General features: G+C 35.3%; 2 protein-coding genes across 3 annotated transcripts; both read right to left on the reverse strand.

The window, feature by feature from the left end:
• Positions 1-13,631: 13,631 nt before the first annotated feature.
• LOC130723735 (BTB/POZ domain-containing protein At3g22104-like) lies at positions 13,632-17,287 on the reverse strand. Of its 2 annotated transcripts, none has more exons than XM_057574860.1 (3): positions 16,074-17,287; positions 14,794-15,846; positions 13,632-14,173 (listed from the first exon to the last, which is right to left on the reverse strand). In XM_057574860.1, exons 2-3 carry the CDS (start codon positions 15,751-15,753, stop codon positions 13,778-13,780), a joined length of 1,356 nt encoding a protein of 451 aa, XP_057430843.1. In that variant the 5' UTR covers positions 15,754-15,846; positions 16,074-17,287; the 3' UTR covers positions 13,632-13,777. The 2 variants fall into 2 exon arrangements, with proteins under 2 accessions (XP_057430843.1, XP_057430842.1); XM_057574859.1 differs by having other exon boundaries at positions 14,794-15,908; positions 16,074-17,286.
• Positions 17,288-18,520: 1,233 nt separating this feature from the next.
• Positions 18,521-20,184, reverse strand: LOC130723736 (uncharacterized). The gene is made up of 2 exons (XM_057574861.1): positions 20,018-20,184; positions 18,521-19,041 (listed from the first exon to the last, which is right to left on the reverse strand). The coding sequence occupies exon 2, from the start codon at positions 19,004-19,006 to the stop codon at positions 18,722-18,724; it is 285 nt and encodes a 94-aa protein (XP_057430844.1). The 5' UTR covers positions 19,007-19,041; positions 20,018-20,184; the 3' UTR covers positions 18,521-18,721.
• Positions 20,185-20,270: the final 86 nt, after the last annotated feature.

Consider the following 20,270-nt stretch of genomic DNA (forward strand, 5'->3'; position numbering starts at 1 on the left):
TGCGCCTTCCGTTCGCAAGTGTATCGTCATGATGTTAGGTTTCTCTCACTGTTGTATGGGTTAGGTTGAGAGTAGATCAGTGGGTAGACTCTGAAGGAGAAGAGAAGCGTGTTGAATAGTCCATGGGTTTGGGCAAAATTGCCATCTCTACTTAAATCATTCCAACTTTGGCAATTGTTTGAAGGGAAAAAACGGTTTGAATTTCTTGCAAAATGTCTTTCGAAAGTTGTCGATACACAATGACTTGCCATTCTTATCAGATTTTGTTTGTGGTGTACAATTTTCCCATGTTTTCCAACGATGAAACATGTCTAGTAAATGATAACCTGAAATTTTATTTTTAATTTTTGTGTCATTGGTTCTTCAATTACGGGACAAGGTAATGAAGCATGTTCATAATAAGAGTCCGCATAACAACACAGCTCTCTAAACTAAAGCAACTATAGCTCTCTAAACTAAAGCAACTACAATAGAAAAAAAAGCAACTAAGCCCAAGCTAGCATGTAGAAGTTACATGTTACATGTTAGGGTTAATGAGTTAATTATTCAAAAAATTTAAACTGTTGGGTAAAAACTACATTAATAATTTTATATTGTTGTTTGACATATATATTATTATATATTTCTAACACGTTCTGTTATGCAAGGACATGTTTGGACTTGAAGCGTGAATAATATACAAAAACTACATATTATATGCTAATACTCAATTTTTTATTAGAGAAATTGAGAGTAGAAGATCGAATTCTAAACCGCTAGATCATAGATCGAGACTCCAATACCATATGATCAATAATCAGTTATTCTAAAAGTTTAAGTTATTGAGTAGAACCATGAATATTTTATTTTATTATTACTATGAATTAGGCAACAATAAAGTTACATGTTTTATTAAGGAAAAAGTATAATATCATATTATTTGTGTTATCAAAGAACCAGGGCTACAATGGCCACACAGCGTGCAGGGAGAGCACCACCGCATTATGATGATAATGGTACATCACAATTATATCATCGATATTCTGAGGCAGAAATTAAGAATAAGGAAGAAGAAAATGAGTTGAATGGAACAATTTCAACTGGGCAAGGTGCTTGAACTGAGAAGTCTATTAATGTTCCCTCTGTTTTGTGGTATCAAGTTTTGAGTTATCAACATTATATAGAAATGGCAGACAATATATGTGAATGTGATGATGAGATTCCAAATTTGAAAGAAGAATGGGCCATCATCTATCTATTATTATAATAGGAATTGTGAAGCGCGTAGTGTGGTGATGACACCTCACTTTATTACTCTTTGCAAAAGTGTCCACCTCAGCCTTTTATCTTATGTGTCATCTTCTACAATTCATGAACATTTTATCAAGTATCATTTCATCTTCTTTAATCTTCAACGTCCACTAAAATTACAAAACCGTTATTTTTTGAACTTTTAAATACATGCCTGAAGAACGGTGCTAAATATATGGTTCCCAACAAGACTATTTGATTCAGAAAGAAAACCGTTTGCTATTTAATCGGTTGACACCCTATGGTTATTTACTTCTTGCTAGATATCCTGAATCTCTATAATACCTATGTCAATAATCAGTATGTCAGTACAATGATGCTATTTGGAACCCACAATTAGTTATCTCATGACTCATCTGTTATTTTTTCATTTAGTTTGATGCAAACGAGTAGTCATTTCTCATGCTAAAGCTTGAAGAAAATTAAGGTTCCTTTTTTTCTATTTTCTCTCTTTATTAGCTCTGTTTGTTCTCTCTATTAGCCTTTCTCCTAAATTATCACTACTACTAAAATGGTAAAAAAGAAAGATGTGGTTTGATATAAGAGGTTCTCTTGTCATTCTTACTCTAGGGGTCCCTAAAATTGTGCTCCGTACGAAAATAAGTCCCTTAATTTTTTTTTTCGATTCCGGATCCCTGGAATTATTTTTTTAATCAGAATAAGTCCCTACTCGTGTTTTCAGCCTATCTGACATATTTTTTGCTGACTCAATATTTACACGTGGCTTTTTCATTTATTTTAAATACACATGAAATTAAAAAAAACAATTAAATGTAAATATAAAACCCTATTTACCTAATTAACCTAAATCTAATTAAACCGTATATTAAAACACAGTAACCATAAATCCCTAAATTCTCAAACCAAAACCTATCAGAACCCAACCCCTATCTTCAGAAAATCAATCTCCATCACCATTTCTTCATCACCCATTCACGCTCACAAACTTCTTCATCGCCCTTTATCATCGTTTCATCATCATCCTCACAAAAACACAAACCCCAACCTTCTTCAGTTTTTCACCCTTCTTCATCACTCTTCTCTCTCGCACGCTGATGCCAACAATGGTAGGGGAGAAGGGGGAAGAGAAATCGTGAGAGGGGGAGGGAGGAAGAGAGCGAGAGAGAGAGATGACAACAGAGGAAGGAGCGAGGTGCGAGATAGAGGGAGAAAACCACAGGTCGAAGGAGGAGGCTAACGGCGCCGCCGCTGGCGTCGACTCCAATTACGTCCCCTGGCTTGATGGATTGCAGAAGCTCCGGCGAGAGATCCAGCGCCATGACACCCTCCCTCTCCCTCCTCCACTTCCAGTCTCAGATCTGCTTGGAGGTGGAGTGGGTTTCAAAAATTGGGTATCGATTTGGTTGATGAAAATCTATTGGTTGATGAAGATCCATTGATTATGCTTGCTCCTTTCCTTCATCCTCACCCCTCGATTCTATACTCTTGCTCTTGTATTCCAGTTACTTCTATTTTCAAAAATCAGAACGTGAAATAAGGGAATAATGAATTTTTTTCCTTGATTTTGAGAATTTGTTGTGATTATTTTGTGTACAAGTAGATTTTTGGAGGACATTGTTGTTCAAATTCTGAACGTGAAACAAGCTTGATGCTGGATATGACAGAAATTGCTGGGTGTTTACAGGGAGGATGAGAATTCAGAGATTTGGGGATGGTGGTTGAAGGAATGGAAGAAGGAGAATGAACCCTTCTGATTTAGGGATTAAGAATTATTAGGTTTAGGGATTAATTTTAAGATTAAAATGTTTAATTATAATTTTTTTTAATTATAATTGATTATAACATGTGTAATAAAAGAAAAATAGAAATGCCACGTGAATGAGTGACTATGCAAAAATATAGCCACATAAGCTGGTAACACGGCTATGGACCTATTTCGATTAAAAAACAAATTCTAGGGATTCAGAATCGGAAAAAAAAATCCAGGGACTTATTTTCGTATACCATACAATTTCAGGGACCTCCTGAGTATTTAAGCCTATAATTTATGAGTGTTTTTGTTGCTGAGTATAAGTTAAGGAAAACAATAAGTTTTTATTCTCACTTCAATCTCACCTTCACTTTAGGTAGAAAGGAAGAAAAGCTAGAAAAATAAAAGATTAGTGTTTGGCCCGACTTATTTTTAACTTTTAAGCTAAAGCTGGGCCAAACAAAATTTTAAAAAAGTTCTAAAATTTTAAGAGCTTATTTTTTATTAGTGTAAAATAGATAAAAGCTCCTTATTACAGTTTTGGGGTACTTTTTTTTTTATTTACCAAACTAGTATAAATCGCCACTGTCAGTGGCGATCCTATTTTTTTTTTTTTTTACTTTTTAAAAGAATCGCCAATGCTATTGGCGTTTTTGTTTTTGTTTTTTAAATAAATCGTCAACCATGTTGGCGTTTTCTTTTCTTTCTTTTTTTAAATTTTTTTTTTCTTAAAATCGCCAACGGTTAGCGTTTTCTTATTTTTCTTTTTATTTATTTTTTCCTTATTTTTTCCAAATAAATCGCCAACTGTGCTTCCAACCGGAAATGAAGGAAATGAAAATCAAGTGCTGGAAGAACCTCGAAGGCAACGACCCCAACGTGTGCGGAAAAAAATCCATTGCTGCTCGACTCCACAATAAAAAATAATTTTCGCTTGAACTAAATTATGTAATGCATATGTTTATCCTTAAATATCGGTTCAAATATTTATTATCAAAGTGTTGCAAAAGTGAGTAATGTCACAAAATTGTGTGTGAGTATCAATCAATTAAATACCATTTTAATTACTATTTTAAAAAAATTAAAAAAACAAAAAGTAGAAAAAGCCAATTAAAAAAAAAAAAGAAAACGCCAACATGGTTGGCGATTTATTTAAAAAACGAAAAAAAAAAACAAAAACGCCAATAGCATTGGCGATTCTTTTAAAAAGTAAAAAAAAAAAATAGAATCGCCACTGACAGTGGCGATTTATACTAGTTTGGTAAATAAATAAAAAAGTACCACAAAACTTTAATTTCCAAAATAAACTATACCACTTGGGTACAAAAGCCACTACTTTACTTTGGTATATTATGTGAAAGCATCGCTCCTCCAGGTCTCACTATCGGTGGTCGCCCGTGTCTCTCATCGTGGTCGTTCTCTGCATCTCCTTCATCGCCGCACAATCATTCACTGCCATATTTCTCTCTATCGCATCGTTGTTTTGGCTTTCCCCTTCACTTAACCTGAGATTAGTGTTTGCGAGATCACGACCCAGAGTGTAAGATGGCATGATTATATGACTTTGCAGCACCGTTACAAGGTGGATTATACGCAGAGTTGATTTTTCGGTGGGATCGTCGTTTCTAATCACACTCTGTTCGCCCTTGTTTCCCTCTTCGTTCTAAGATTTCATGTCTGTTTCAACTTCGAATTCTCTGTTCCACAATTTCGAACGTCCTCTTTGTTCACTCAAGAACCTCTTGTGTCGTCATCAGCTTCTCTGCTCTCGCTTTGCTTTGAAAGCAGAGCTTCGCCTACAGCCATTCTTTCCAAAACTTGGATTATGAACGCTGATAACTATTTATGTAACAATGAAATAGAATGAGAGAAAAAATGGCAGAGTGGGTTGGGGTTGGTGGTGAACTAACGGGCAATAGTCATACAATCACATACCTTTTCTTCACTTTTTTTTGCTGGAAAAGAATTCAACAAGTTAATTTTGTGATGGAAATTATTATGTTAATGAAGATGAATGTTAGCTTGCATACCAACCATTTGATAAAATGTTTAGACCAACATATGTGAGAAAAGTAGAAAACATAGATTATTTTTGCCAAACACTTTTTACCTTAAAAGTTACATTTAAGATATAAAAATATGAAAATTCCCAAACAGCTTAAGCATTATTTTTAAAGCTCTTATTTTTAACTTTAACTTATAAGTAACTTTAAGCTGTAAAAAAGCTGTGCCAAACACGTTGTTAATAGGAAAATGAGAGAGGTAAAAAGAGAAAGTGAAAATGAGGAAGAGAAAGAGAACAAATCCTTTTAAAAATTAAGCGTTTTGAAGAAGACCTTGAGTCTTAAGCAGTATGAAATTGTCTCTATTACTTATAAAATATCTATTAAACTTGAAAAGAGAGCCTGAAGGAACACTGTTCCTAAGAAAGGTCTCAATCATGGTCGTTCAATTCTTTTTTCGTGGCCCCACTTGCCTTCCTTTATTTTTGACCATTGATCTTTCCTCTATGACCCAAAGAGATCAGACCAGTATTTCGTAGCACTTTATTTCTCTCTGGCTGACGTCATTTCTTATGCTGAAGATGGAGATGTAACAGGGGAAGAGTGTTTTTTGCGCCTTCCGTTCGCAAGTGTATCGTCATGATGTTAGGTTTCTCTCACTGTTGTATGGGTTAGGTTGAGAGTAGATCAGTGGGTAGACTCTGAAGGAGAAGAGAAGCGTGTTGAATAGGTTGCACCTTCTGTTCGTTGATTTCGTCATCGAAGGTGTTGCTCGGTGCTGGTTTATGTCAGATGAGGACTGTACGGATGGAACGGTGGAGCCAATCGTGTAGCAACAAGTTAGCTCCTTTTATTCAATTCATCACGTTTCCAATAAGATCACAGACTTCCATCATCCTTTAAATAGTTACCCTATTAAAATTTAAATAATCTCCTACTAGCTGTACTCAATCAACCAAGATGCGTCCAGAGCATATCAACTGTATCATGAGGTAATCTCTACTCAGCAAAATGGAGGATTTGTCATTACATACTTTGGTAAATTGCAGATGTTGTGGCAGGAGTATGATGTTATTACAGATTGTACCATGACATGCTCTAAACATGTTGAGAAGTATAACAACATGGTTAATTCTCAACGAGTTTATGTGTTTCTGGCTGGTATGGATTCACATTTGGATGGATTTCGTGGTTGTATCCTTGCTATCACTCCCCTTCCAAATGTTCAATCAGTTTATGCAACTATTTTTGTCGAGGCAAATCGCCAAGATGCTATGCTAGGTAGTGAGTCTACTGAGGGATCCGCTTGTGCTGTAAAGAAGTTTTCTAAGAAAGAATTTCACAAGTGTACCCACTGTAATGGGGATAATCATGTCAAGGAGACATGTTTTCAACTTCATGGCTATCCAGATTGGCATCCAAAAGGCAAAAGTACTTCCAATAATAAGGCAGAGAATGTTAAAAGCCATGTTGCTACTGCTACTGCTACTGGATTTGTAACCAAGTTAGGTATTTCTAACTCTGCTCTTAGTCTTTCTGTTGTTGCTAAAGGTAGAGATTGGATAATTGATACAGGTGCTAGTGACCATATGACTTGTGATCCTCATAAATTTACTATTTTTTCCCCTAAAAGCTCTAAAGTTGTCGTTTTCAATGCCAATGGAGTCTCATCTCCTATTGAAGGTGTTGGTACTGTATCCCTCTCACCCTCCTTATCAATACCTAATGTTTTATTTGTTCCTAAATTGGATTGCAATCTTCTCTCTATTAGTAAATTAACCAGATCACATTCTTGTGTTGCTTCGTTTTACCCAACCCATTGTCTTTTTCAGAATATACAGACCAAGGAGAAGATTGGCAGTGGTAGAGAAAGTGAAGGGCTGTATTATCTTGAAAATGTTTCTCAACAAATTCATCAAGGAGGATTGGCTTATCTTGCAAGTGAGAACATACAAGATAAAAATAATAAAAAGGAAATCTGGCTATGGCATAGACGATTGGGACATCCCTCTTTTGGTTATCTGAAAAAATTGTTTCCATCGTTATTTAAAAAATGCAATATTTCAGATTTTCTTTGTGAAACTTGTGTAATGGCGAAAAGCCATCGTGCTGTTTTTCCATTGAGCAATAATAAAACTGTTTTTCCTTTCTCATTAATTCACACAGATGTTTGGGGTCCTGCCCCGCAATCTACGCATAATGGAAAAAAAAATGGTTTGTCAGTTTTGTTGATGATTGTACTCGGGTAACTTGGGTATATTTGCTTAAACATAAAAGTGATGTGCGTGGTGTGTTCCGTTCCTTTCATCAAATGATAGTTACACAATTTAACACATGCATAAAGGTCATTAGATCCAATAATGGAGGGGAATATTTTAGGACTGAATTAATAGAGTTTATGAATTCTAAAGGCATTTTACATCAAACTACATGTCCTTACTCACCCCAACAAAATGGAGTGGCTGAGAGGAAAAATAGACATATATTAGAGGTGACTAGATCAATTTTAATAGAGGGTAATGTTCCATCTCATTTATGGGGAAAGGCTGTGAACATCGCGGTCTATTTGATTAACCGAACCCCTTCTAGTGTGCTTAACTTTTGAAGACCTCTAGATGTGTTGTCTGATCATAGTGTTCTTCCTTCCATAGTTCATCTACTACCTCATATCTTTGGATGTGTTATATATGTTCACTTACACCCACATCAACGAATAAAGCTTGAAGAAAGAGCTATCAAATGTGTTTTTGTTGGGTATGGATCAACTCAAAAAGGTTATCGTGCTTACCATCCAACATCTAAGAAATTTTATATTTCTATGGATGTGACATTTCATGAAGGTAAATATTTTTATGTTGATTCTGCACTTCAAGGGGGAATGTGAATGAAGTGCAACATCGGGATGTTAAAATGTTTAATATTGATACACCATTATATTGTGAAGACGAATTATCTTGTGAAAATCACTCTGCAGGAAGTAAGCCATTCCAAGATATGAGAACTTCACCTTTAGATAATACATCGCTTCCTGATCACAACCAATCAGCTCAATCTTCTCCACAGGTTCAACGTGATTCTTCAGAGGTATCTCTTGATCCTATCCTTGATAATACAATTACAGATGAAGTTGATCATGTTTTCAATTCTGAAATTGATTCTTGCTTGCATGAAACTGATCGTGAAATTGATCCTGGTTTGCACGAGACCATCAACATGCCTAACACTGAGTCTACTGTTGTCCAATATAATCTTCCACCCCGTTCTAATCGTGGTCAGCCTCCAATCCAATATGTACCAGACCTCCAAGCCAAAGTTAAATATCCCATTAGTAAATATGTGTCATCTCACAAGTTATCTAAGTCATATGCATCATTTGTATCTCAATTATCCTCAATGTCTATTCCTAGTAATGTACAGGAAGCTTTGGCAAATCCAAGACGGACAGAAGCAATGGCTGAGGAGATGGCAGCTTTGAAAAAAAAAACAACACTTGGGATATTGTGCCTTTACTAAGAGGGAAGAAAACAGTGGGGTGCAAATGGGTTTTCACAATTAAACACAAAGCTGATGGAACTATTGAGAGGTATAAAGCACGACTGGTGGCGAAAGGTTACACTCAATCTTACGGTGTAGATTATCAAGAGACATTTGCACCGGTAGCCAAACTCAACACTGTGAGAATACTTTTATCACTAGCAGCAAACCAAGATTGGCCTCTTCTACAATTTGATGTGAAAAACGCTTTCCTGCATGGAGAAATTTCAGAAGAAATTTATATGGAATGAAGGTTTGCAAATTAAAGAAGGCTTTATATGAATTAAAACAATCCCCAAGAGCATGGTTTGGAAGGTTCACTAAGTCTATGAAGACTTTTGGCTATATAGCAAGTAACTCTGACCACACCCTATTTTTGAAGAAAGGAGAAGGTAAAATTACAGCTTTGATTATCTATGTGGATGATATGATAGTTACAGGAAATGATCAGAATAAAATTTCTAGTTTGCAACAATACCTTGCATCTGAATTTGAGATGAAGCAACTTGGAAACCTCAAATATTTTTTGGGGATTGAAGTGGCTAGATCAAAGCATGGTATTTTTCTATGCCAAAGAAAATATACTCTTGACTTATTATCTGAAACTGGGCTGCTTGGGTGTAAACAAGTTGATACACAGACAGAGGAAGGTACCAGAGGCTGGTTGGAAAGCTAATTTACTTGTCCCATACACCGTCCAGATATTACGTATGCAGTGAATGTCGTTAGTCAATTTATGCATGATCCACGCAAGCCTCATATGGATGTTGTTGAGAGGATTTTGAGATATATGAAGTCTACACCTGGAAAATGAATTTTGTTATCGAATCATGGGAACTTGAAGGTAGAGGGGTACACTGATGCTGATTGGGCAGGTTCAAAAAATGATAGAAAGTCTACCTCTGGATATTTCACCTTTGTAGGGGGGAATCTTGTAACTTGGAGGAGTAAAAAACAGCCGGTAGTAGCCAGATCTAGTGTTGAAGCAGAGTTTAGAGGCATAGCACTTGGGGTATGTGAACTTCTGTGGGTACGAAATATTCTGTCAGATTTGGGTTTTAAACCAAAGGAAGCTATGAATTTGTATTGTGACAATACATCAGCAATAGCAATTGCTCATAATCCTGTACAACATGATAGAACAAAACATGTGGAGATTGATAGACATTTTATCAAAGAAAAGCTTGAAGCTGGAATAATTTCATTTCCCTTTGTAAGATCTGAATTACAGTTAGCTGATGTTCTCACTAAAGGAGTGGCAAGCAAGGTGTTCAATGAGTTTTTATTCAAGTTGGGAATGTGTGATATTCATGCACCAACTTGAGTGGGGGTGTTAAGATAAGTCAAATATTCTGCTAGCTAAATTAGTGGGTCAAATTCTATATTAGCTGTAAATTAGGTGTACAAATATTACTTACTTAATTTAAGAGAGGAATTATATCATTCCTTAAATAGAAGAAAGGAATATAGGCTTTCATGTGTATATATATGTTGTTTTGTTGAGTGAATAATACTATCACAGAATTATCCTTTGAAACCTTTCCTATACAAAGGACCTATCTGTTTACTTTTTTTAACAAGCTATTAGATTTAAAGTTAAAAAAACTATTAAACTTTGTTTGTGAAAAGGAAAAATCAGAAAGAAAAAGAAATTGAAAATTTTGAAATTATTGGACACTCGGAAAATATCTGAGAAAGCGTTTCCCCATGTGTTTTGTTTCCTAGATTTCTGATTTGTTTTGAACAAGGAGATTTCTCTCATATCCTAGTGGATGTCCCGTCCATTCAAAATTCAAGCAATAATTTCAGTTTATTTATTTATTTATTTTGGGGTCTAAATCACTGGTGTGGATGATTTTATCTCATCCTAGGTGAATGTATAGAACTTAAAATAAGTGAGCAATGTAAGAGTATATCTAATGCTAGTTCTTAGCACTATTCATGTGGGTTCGTACTGCTACATGTGCTTAAGTAACTTTTTGCAGATTTTGCTTCAATCATGAGTTCTTAGGGTCTGTTTGTTTCTTGTTTTCAAAAACTTTTCAGTTTTTAAAAACTGAGAAAACCTGTTTGGTATGACCTGTTTTCAAAAACAGTTTTCATTTTCAGTTTTTAAAACTAAGAAACCAAATCATCTTTTAGATGTTTTCAGTTTCTGTTTTTAGTTTTCAGATATCACTTTTCTAAATGTTTGAAAACATGTCATTCAACTTGTTTTCTTCTCCTGAAAACTGTTTTTAAAAATGGTTTTTAGAAACTGAAAACAAAACTGCAACCAAACAAGCCCTTAGTTCTTAGTTTTTTGCACTATTCATCCAGTCCCACAATACTATTATATTAATATTTTTTTATTTTTATATAATTTTGATTTAAATTTAAATGCTAACTCAATACTTAAATTAAATGAATGAGAGAAAAAAAATTAATTTTTAATACTAAGAAATAAAAAAATAAAACTTCTTATATAAGAACCTAGTTCTTATTTTTAAGAACTAAGAACTCAACGTCATCTTTTCCAGTGGTTAAGAACACTGTTCTTAGTTCTTAAATAAAAAATAAGAACTAAGAACCTTGCATTGGAGATGCTCTAAGATGTGATAACTTTCATCATAAATTGTGTGCGGTAGACAATGCAAAACAGAAAAATTTCCTAATAAATAATAATGTAATCTCTAGTAAATAATAATGTAATATCACATAGACTATTTATTATTTAACACCCCAGATCTAAAAAGTTCAAACAACGAACGAGATCTAAAAAGTTCAAACTACGGACGAGACAATGTTTTAGTGAAAAATATCAGCGGGCTGGAGCGAAGTAGAAACATGGCCAACAGCTAATCGACCAGAGACAATCAACTCACGAACGAAGTGACAATCTAAATTAATGTGTTTGACATGTTTATGAGGAAGAGGATTCTGAAGCCATAAACAAAGCACTCTGATTGTCACTGAGAAGAGGAGGAGTCGCCGATAACCGAACATGAAGCTCATGAAGAAGATTAAGCAACCATACCAACTCAGAAGTAGTATTAGTCATTACCCGGCACTCAGATTCCCAACTGGAGCGAGCAACAGCAGATTGTTTCTTGGCACTCCGAAACAAAAAGATTAGAACGACGAGCGTTTGTGCAACGAGCCCAATCAACATCATTATAACCAAGAATAGCGGGGGAAGAGGTACGACGAAACGTAAGACCAAAATGTTATGTACCACAGACATAACGAAGAATATGTTTGACAGCCTGAAAGTGATCAACAGTTGGAGCCTGAAGGAACTGACTCACCATGTTAACAACCAGGGCCGGCCCTGGGCCTGTGCAAGCAGGCCCACAGCCCAGGGCCTCCAAAAAGAAGGGGCCCAAAAACAAATTCTCATTAAACTTTCTCCTAAAATAAAATTTAGTTATAATAATTAATGTTCAAGATTTTATTAATGACTTGAGCTGGTCTAGTGGTTAGTAACTGTGTATGTTACTTTTATGTACCGATGCGACCCCTGGCGGGTTGCAAGAGGTCAGTTGCCAAACAAACCAACATAATGGTCCTGATGAGATTTTGAACGTTAAAATTATTAGGAGTCCATTTTTATTATTTGCCCAGGGCCTCCAAAATATCGGGACCGGCCCTGTTAACAGCATAAAATAAGTCAGGACGAGTAATATGGTTAGTAGGATTCGAGGTTGCATCTAGGGTAAGTTCTTTTTGAAATGAAAGTTTGGGTGTTAGAGACCAATGGGCTAACATTTCACAAAGTAAAAAAAAATTGAAGTCATTTCCTTCTTTCGAAAACGAAATCATGGGCTTCCAAAACTTTCATTTGCATATTTACTCAATGTGAGTCTTTCTTCCGTAGAACGTGTATATGATGTTGGCCCCAGCAACCCGGTCTTTCTTGGTTGCTCAAACCCTCACATGATAAGTCCATAGCATTTATGCATCACTCCTTCGTTGTTAAAACACAATAACCTTAAAGTGGAGCACTTAAGATTTCAGCTGTTTGCAGATTTCCATTTTCTACTTCCACTACTTCACTTGCACTGTTAAGCAGGTAGGGTCATTTAGCTAAAACGATACTTATTTAGGCTTAAATACTTTAGAGGTCCCTGAAATTGTATGACGTACGAAAATAAGTCCCTGAAATTTTTTTTTCGATTCCGAATCCCTGAAATTGTTTTTTAATCAAAATCAGTCCATGCATTATGTGGCTCAATTTTTACACATTCATCATTTTCACGTGTATTTTTTCTTTTCCTTTTATTCCACATTCATCAAATCCATACCCTATGTGGCTCAATTTTATATCTTAATTGAAAAATTTTATTTTTATTAAAGAACAAACCCAAAAATAATAGAAAAGAACAAACCCAAAAATAATAGAAAAAAATAGGGTGAAGTTCAGAATTCTTCTTCAACTTGGTGATGGCAGTCGGTGGGTTGGATTTGGATTCAGTTAGTTTTCAATTTGGATTCAGTTATGTTAATTGCTATAGTTAAGCTCAACCTTCGTAATCTCTGTTAAAATAATTAAAAAATTGTGTGCCTTATGCAAATTTGAGGGGAAGGGTTGGAGAAGAGAGGGGTTCTGCAGATATGGTGGTTGATTCATTTTTCAGGGGCAAGTATCTAAGGTTAGTGGAGATTCATAAGTTAGAATAACTTCGTAAGTAAACTTTTGATAGAGAAATTGAAAGGATCCAATTCGAGCACGGTTCAAAAGAGTCAAAATTTGTAGGAATTGATAAAAAAAATTTGACCAAAAGTGTATCCTGTGGTGGTGTAGTGAGGGGAAGGGTTGGAGAAGAGAAGAAGATGAAGTTGAATTTTCCATAAAAAAGAAACCCCTATATAATTTTCTTTTATTAATTCATGTGTAATAAAAGAAAAAGAAAAAATACACGTGGAATTGATGACTGTATAAAAATTGAGCCACATAAGCATGAAACACACGCAGGGACTGATTCAGATTAAAAAAAAATTTCCAGGGATCCGGAATCGGGAAAAAAAATTCAGAGACTTATTTTCATACGTCATACAATTTCAGGGACCTTCAATACTTATTTACTATCCTTCTTTTTTGCACAAAGAGCAAACAAAATGGCAATTCTCTCTTGTATAAAATCATATTTGAAGTCTGTTACATAGAATAGAATATATGTACATGAATACTAGAAGATAAATAGTGTGGTAAAGCTACAAGGGAAAACTCAAAATTCAGTGTCAAATATGAAACTAATAATCATGAACAGAGTTTTGGCAAGTATGTAGCATTGTTCATTACATTAATCCCTGACTTCTTTTCACTCTCCGTTCCTTCCAAGTCTCCTCTAAGCTTTTGAACTTCAGATGATTGCTTAAGATCTTCAGCATCATGAATTCTGCTTTCAACATCCTCTTTCACATCAATGTTCTTGAAGCTTTTTCGAAACATGGAGTCAAAAATGTTTTTCACATGATCATTTTCCTGGAGTAAGGTTTTCATTCGGCTCAGTTTAGCAACATGAGCTCTAGGTTTTGCTTCTGAAGGAAACACCAAGTTTCTAGTGAGATGTCTCAAAAGTTCAGCTGACAGCTTCTCATGGTTCAGTGCAGAACAGATACTCATCTTTTCTTTTTCAGATAAGCCTGCATGCACCTATGGATTTTTATCAGTGAAGGCTCAAGTATAGAAAAGAGAATCAATAAAACACTAGAAGCAGATAAAAACAGTAGGATCAATAAAATAAACAATAAGAAGCTTCAACTTTTTGAAGTGTCAATTCCAAGTATCATTGGTTTCACAATTTTCAGAGAATTCAAAGCATGTTCACTTAGGTTAGAGCATTTTGGAAAACAGAATCAATTCCACTTGGTTAAAATCAATTCTGACCAGTTGAAATGATGTTTGAGTGTACCAGTAAAGTTGATTTGATCAGTCTAGAATTGGATCCATTTACCATGACAAACAGTTGCTTTTGCGTTGAACCTAATCAATTCTGAGATTTCACAACTGAATTTCATAACATTATTACTATACAAAATCACTTTTCCATAAAGGTATCCAAACGTAAATCGCATAATTTACACTCATGTTTACCATGCGCAATTTTAGTAGAATTAAGTTTGCTAATGCTAATCCAAACACACACTTAGAAGCTAAGACCTGTAGTTTCAAACAAGAAGTGGTTCTAGAACATTTCACCGTAGAATCAAACATGCTAATAGTTCATGGTAAAATGTAAAATTGCAAATGACTATTGCAGTTTTGTAGATTACCTTTAGATACATGTCAATGGCCAGGTATAATTGATCATGAGATTCCCTTGCTGTATCTGGGAGCACTGCAACCAATGCTTCAAATTCAGAAGGTTTCAGATGAGGATCTGGTGCAACTTCCACAATGAACAAATCCATCAATTTCACAACTCTCTTGAGCCTAATCAAACTTAACTCTAAACTTCCTCCAAACAAAAATGTACGCATGAGCCTCAGGACAAAATCAACATCAAATGCATGATCCTTCCCATGTGGAGATGGAAGAAGTAGATAATCAATTGTTGCTTGATCAAGCAGAGGACCTATAAGACTTTCTATCTTGTTTCTGCAGCATCTGCTTATTCTCAAGCTAGTAGCAATTCTATTAAGATTGAATAAATCTCTGCAAGAAATTGATCTCATATCTAGCAATGGAAGAAGATTGACTATGACCTTAGTTGTTCCAATCATCTCAGCTTGTGCAGAACCAAGACAATTGAAGCTGTGATAATAGAATAGAAACTTAGATACTACAATATGATCAAAATCATGAGATATCATTGTCCTTATGACCTTCTCCAACAAATCAATCTTCAAGAACCGAAAATGTTCAAACCACCATGTAGCCCCAGAGCTGTAACTTCTCCAGCTGTTGTTACTGCTAGTATCAGAGGAAAACTGGGAGCTGGATCGGTTAGAGGAACATGTATATGGGCTTGTATTACATGGCGAAGCGAGCCTTTCCATCAAGTGATCCACAATTCTGTCAAGAATTGCTGAATAACTTTTGGACGAAATTAAGTGTTGACACTGTTTCAATGCTTCTATGAGCTCAGAGAAAGTCCAAAAGCGAATCCCTTCAAGAAATTTCTCAATGTGTGGTTTCAAGCTGGGAGTTCCAATTCCAAGACCATCACAATCCATCTCTGAGAAGTCGGCAGAAGAACATAGCCGGACCACATTGGACGGAGTTAACTCCATTCTGCTACTATTGTAGCTAAGCCAAACTATGAGATCAAAAGCATGTGCAATTGTGCATCCCCTTGAAAATCATTAAATTCAGGCCCCCATATTCTGCACAGTATGTATGAAGGTTACATTTCCTGAAGAAGTTTTGAAATGTCTAGTTTCTTTGCCTAAAGAAAAAAATGATACTGTGAGTGAAAGCAACAGATAACACATAAAATTTTCATGACTGCAAATGAGGGAATAAGATACATCACACATCAATCAATGTAATTAGAGGACACTACCAACCCAAAAGAAACATTAAATCCATCATGGAATTAAAATATACTCACAGGTGAATGAATGTGCTGACACAATTAGAAGGGTATTTGAGAATATGAGATAATAAATCATGGGGGTCATGTTTGAAAATGCACTTGGTGGAATCCATAATTAATAGTAAAGGGTTTTGCAAGTAGGTCCACAAGTGACATGCCTGCCATGCTTTTATGGTGTAATGTTATGTTTAGGGTCTACCTCGCATTCTGTTAGGAGCAAAAAGAACAAGCATGCCAATCACCAATAGTTTCACTCAAGAAAACTAAATTAACTGAAAAACAAAAAGAGTTACCTTGTTAACCATGAAGATTTCGTCCTCAATATTCACTTCAAGGACGTTTCAAGCTCTCATTGTTCCTAAATTAACTAGTATATTATGTATATATATCAAAAAAGCATTTGAAGACTAGGAAGTTTGTGGGGCATGAAAAAGCTGTGTAAAATGTAAATCATGAAAGACCAATTAGAAAAGGGAAGTTTATGAGAACATGTGTGTAAAGGATTGTCAGCTACAAGGGAAGAATATTGATGTGAATAGAAAAGGTGTTGTTTTTGGCTTAGTCAAAAAAGAGCTAAGAGGATGACACAATAACTATTCATATAGTAAAACATCTAAAATTTTCAATTGCATTTTAAAACTTGGCACTTGCCTTTTTCCGTTACTCATGCCGCCAATTTTTGATGTTTGCTTGCTTGCTTTACCAATTCAGTGGATCCATCCCATTGTAAAGGAATGGGAAAATGAACAAAATTTTGCTTTCCGGGGAAAATTTAATCTCAAATTCCACAGGCCGTTATCCGTGACCAACTAACATTGACTTAATTAGTGAAAGAGATGAGATGACAACTCCCTACACAGTGAAATAGTGAATGAAATTTCATTCAAATTCCATAATAATAAATTTAAATAATAACTAAACGCGTGCCTTAACTACTTGATTCCATTTCCTTATTCTCATCACTGCCATTGCAATCACACCTACAAGAACTAGCAGCATCATTGTCACCGCCAATATGGTTTGTTTAGTATTATTGAGGCAGCAACTAACATTACCATGACGTGAACACAATGTTCGGGATGATCTTGCTATTATTAAACTATGTATTTATTTACTTATTAATTGGTAAGTCCACATAGAAGAAGTGTTTATCTGTTAATCATTCTTGATTCTCCATCACGATTTTGTCGTCATTTCCTTTTTCTTTCAAAAATCAAAACTATACCACATAACTGTACCTGCATTGAGGACGACCTAAATTAAGGTGTACGCCTTGGCGCTATCTAAAAAATACAGATTGATAAAAGATTAAGGTTAATGTCAATTTTCAACCACTTTCGTGAATCAATGAAATCGTGATTAAAGCAATGATTGAGAATAGTGACAAAGGAATGATTTGACATTATTTTCTAATGTCATTATTAGGAAAATCCTAATTCTTACGGGAATGAAATGCAAGAATGTACTTCAAGTGTTACTCAAGTAAGAAAAGTAGGAATGCACACTTCTTTTACTTATTTGTTATTGTATGGGATACAAGTTTTCTTCTCTACAATTTAGAAAATTGTAACCAATCATGATAGTTCACATGGTTTCGATCAGGAAACAATGTGATATAAGCATTAGTGTTTCGTCAAACATCAGTTTATGTAACTCACACGAACCACTTCGTGGATTACATCATTCTTGTAACAAATAGCACTCTTTGGTAATGTTTAGTATAATAGTCACTTTGTTCCCTATTTATAACGCTTTTTTTTTATACATTGGAAAATATTTATAAGGCTCTCTTAAAACAACTTATAAGAATTAAAATAGGGTGGAATGAAAAGACAGGTACTCTAAGACGTAGTGGAGAAGTATTTTGACCTAACATGATCCTTAGGTTTATTAAGCGAACAATAACCTAATAGAATACAAGAACGGAACCTATGTCAGTATGAGCATCATTTTTCATTTTCTTTTGTCTCGTCATATATCTTTACAGGCATTACAAAGACTAACTCATTTCCATTCTAAGACCTTGTTAACAATCATCTTAATTAAATTTTAATTTCAATCTTCTTTCTGATGCTGTGACCTAACTTGATTTGTGATGAATTGATGATAACAAGCCTGCAGCAATCACTTGCTGTTCTTAACTTTTTAACCCAAGCCCAAATTCTTCCTACACTTTTCCATCTGGATACTAATATCACTCAAGTTGGTTTGCTATATTAGCTAACTTTATTTTGTTTCTAAACCTTACAATACCACTTTGTAGTTACTCTTCCTTTCTTATACCCCTCATGAATGACTCAATACAAGAATTATTCTGGTTGCAAACATTATTCAGATAAGCAATACGGCAATACCATATACAAAATTTCAGAAAAGGTCCCCAGCCAAATCAGGCATCAAATAAATACGAAAAATATGAGGTTTAGGAGAATTAGCCAAATTTAAGCTTCATCAGCTACAAGTGAGCAACCATCAAACTTAACTTGATGAATCTAAAAAATTACTTTCTACACTATTGTACATCAACAAATACTAAGATAAACCGCATGTATAAACATCACACAAATAAATAATGTAGACAAGGTCTATATATTTGGATTTAATTTCACCTATATTCAGGGAAAATCAAGAACAAAAATTCCATTTTAGTTATGTTTGAAAAATCAAAGCATTCTCAGTTTCCCCTTGGCTATAGAATCCTTAACAAGCTCCATGTGGCATGAAGCTTTCTGTGCCCCAGTCAACCCAGAACAAGAGCCATTGGACCCTATAGTGACAGCAAAATAGAGATAAACAAAACAGAGGATGGTCAGGAGAACAAGAGTGGATAAGAGGAAGCGATGCCTCTGGACCAGTGTGGACCAATTACCCAGTTCAACCTTTGCAAACTGCCTCTTGAAAGATGGAGACCTCAACCGAGGAGAAGACAGAATGGTGTCAAGAACCATGGCTTCTACAACAACTTTCTTCACCCCGCCTGAAGCTGCACAACACAAGCAAAGTTAGTCATTCTATGAAAAATGTTACATAAGGCATAAATTGTGACATAACAAGCTCGCAATCCCACCCTTCTCTCCCATTGTATAAACAATCATGCACACATAATGGCACACATTTTTTACCTCGCAATCTTTTTAGAGTTTGAAAATGTATAAGCAAATAAATAGCAGTTACATGGAGACTTGCGAGAAATACGATATTATGACTACATATATTTTTGTAAGAGAAATGCTACCAACAATGATTTTAACACTACATTTCCAACACTCTTCTTTAATTCCTCAAGTTTAGAGTCTATGGGTGAAAATTAGAATTCAACGAACATCGTTTCTTAGGATTCGGGTTAGACCTAATTCTAACCTAAAATCTAGCTTAGGGGGTGAGAGTTTCTCTATCGTTTATAAAAGCTTATTTGACCAAATCTCTAGTCGATGCGAGACCTCGACACCATTCTTCTTCCCTCAACTAAAATTTAGTCTCTCGCGCCTAATCGAATCCACCATTCTTCATAGCCAATAACTACATGACATAGACAAAAATAACCTAAGAAAACCAAACCATAGTTCATCAAGAATAGCGAAACCCCCAATTTCCACAGAAGAAGCCATCACTCATAACTGATCAATGATCAATTACGAGAATTCCTAGCGCAATTGATCTGAAACAAGATCACTCATTCATTCTCTTGTAATTCCATCCCCCAATTGATCCGATCTATCTATAGATTAGGTATAAACTAATTTTCCATATGAAAAAGTGGATCAGATTCAAGAGAATAGAGCGATTTGACGTTAAAATGCCTAGAGAGAGTGGAAATCTGATTATAATGAATTCTATTATGCAATCGAACGAATGAAAGTGGAACGTAGAATTGAAGAAATACAGAATTGAATTGAAAATGAAAATGAGGTTCAGATCTAACATATATATAGGAAGAAGAAGAAGAAGAAGATGCATACCCTACGCTGCCTGCGATTTGGTTCCGGGAAGAGAAGCAAACGGTGGCGGTGGCGGTGGCGGTGGCGGTGGCTTCGGGTGGCAGGTAACGTGAAAGAGAGTTGCTGCAGAATGTGGGAAAGGGGATGAGATCGATCAAGACACACACAAACAAATACACGCTATAATATCTCTGTGTATATAAAAGGTTGGTTCGGCCAATCAAAACGCGTAAATACAACCTACTCTTTTTCTATTCTCATTATTCATATTTCT

The sequence above is a fragment of the Lotus japonicus genome, chromosome 6, assembly GCF_012489685.1.
Source record: "Lotus japonicus ecotype B-129 chromosome 6, LjGifu_v1.2".
Classification (NCBI taxonomy): domain Eukaryota; kingdom Viridiplantae; phylum Streptophyta; class Magnoliopsida; order Fabales; family Fabaceae; genus Lotus; species Lotus japonicus.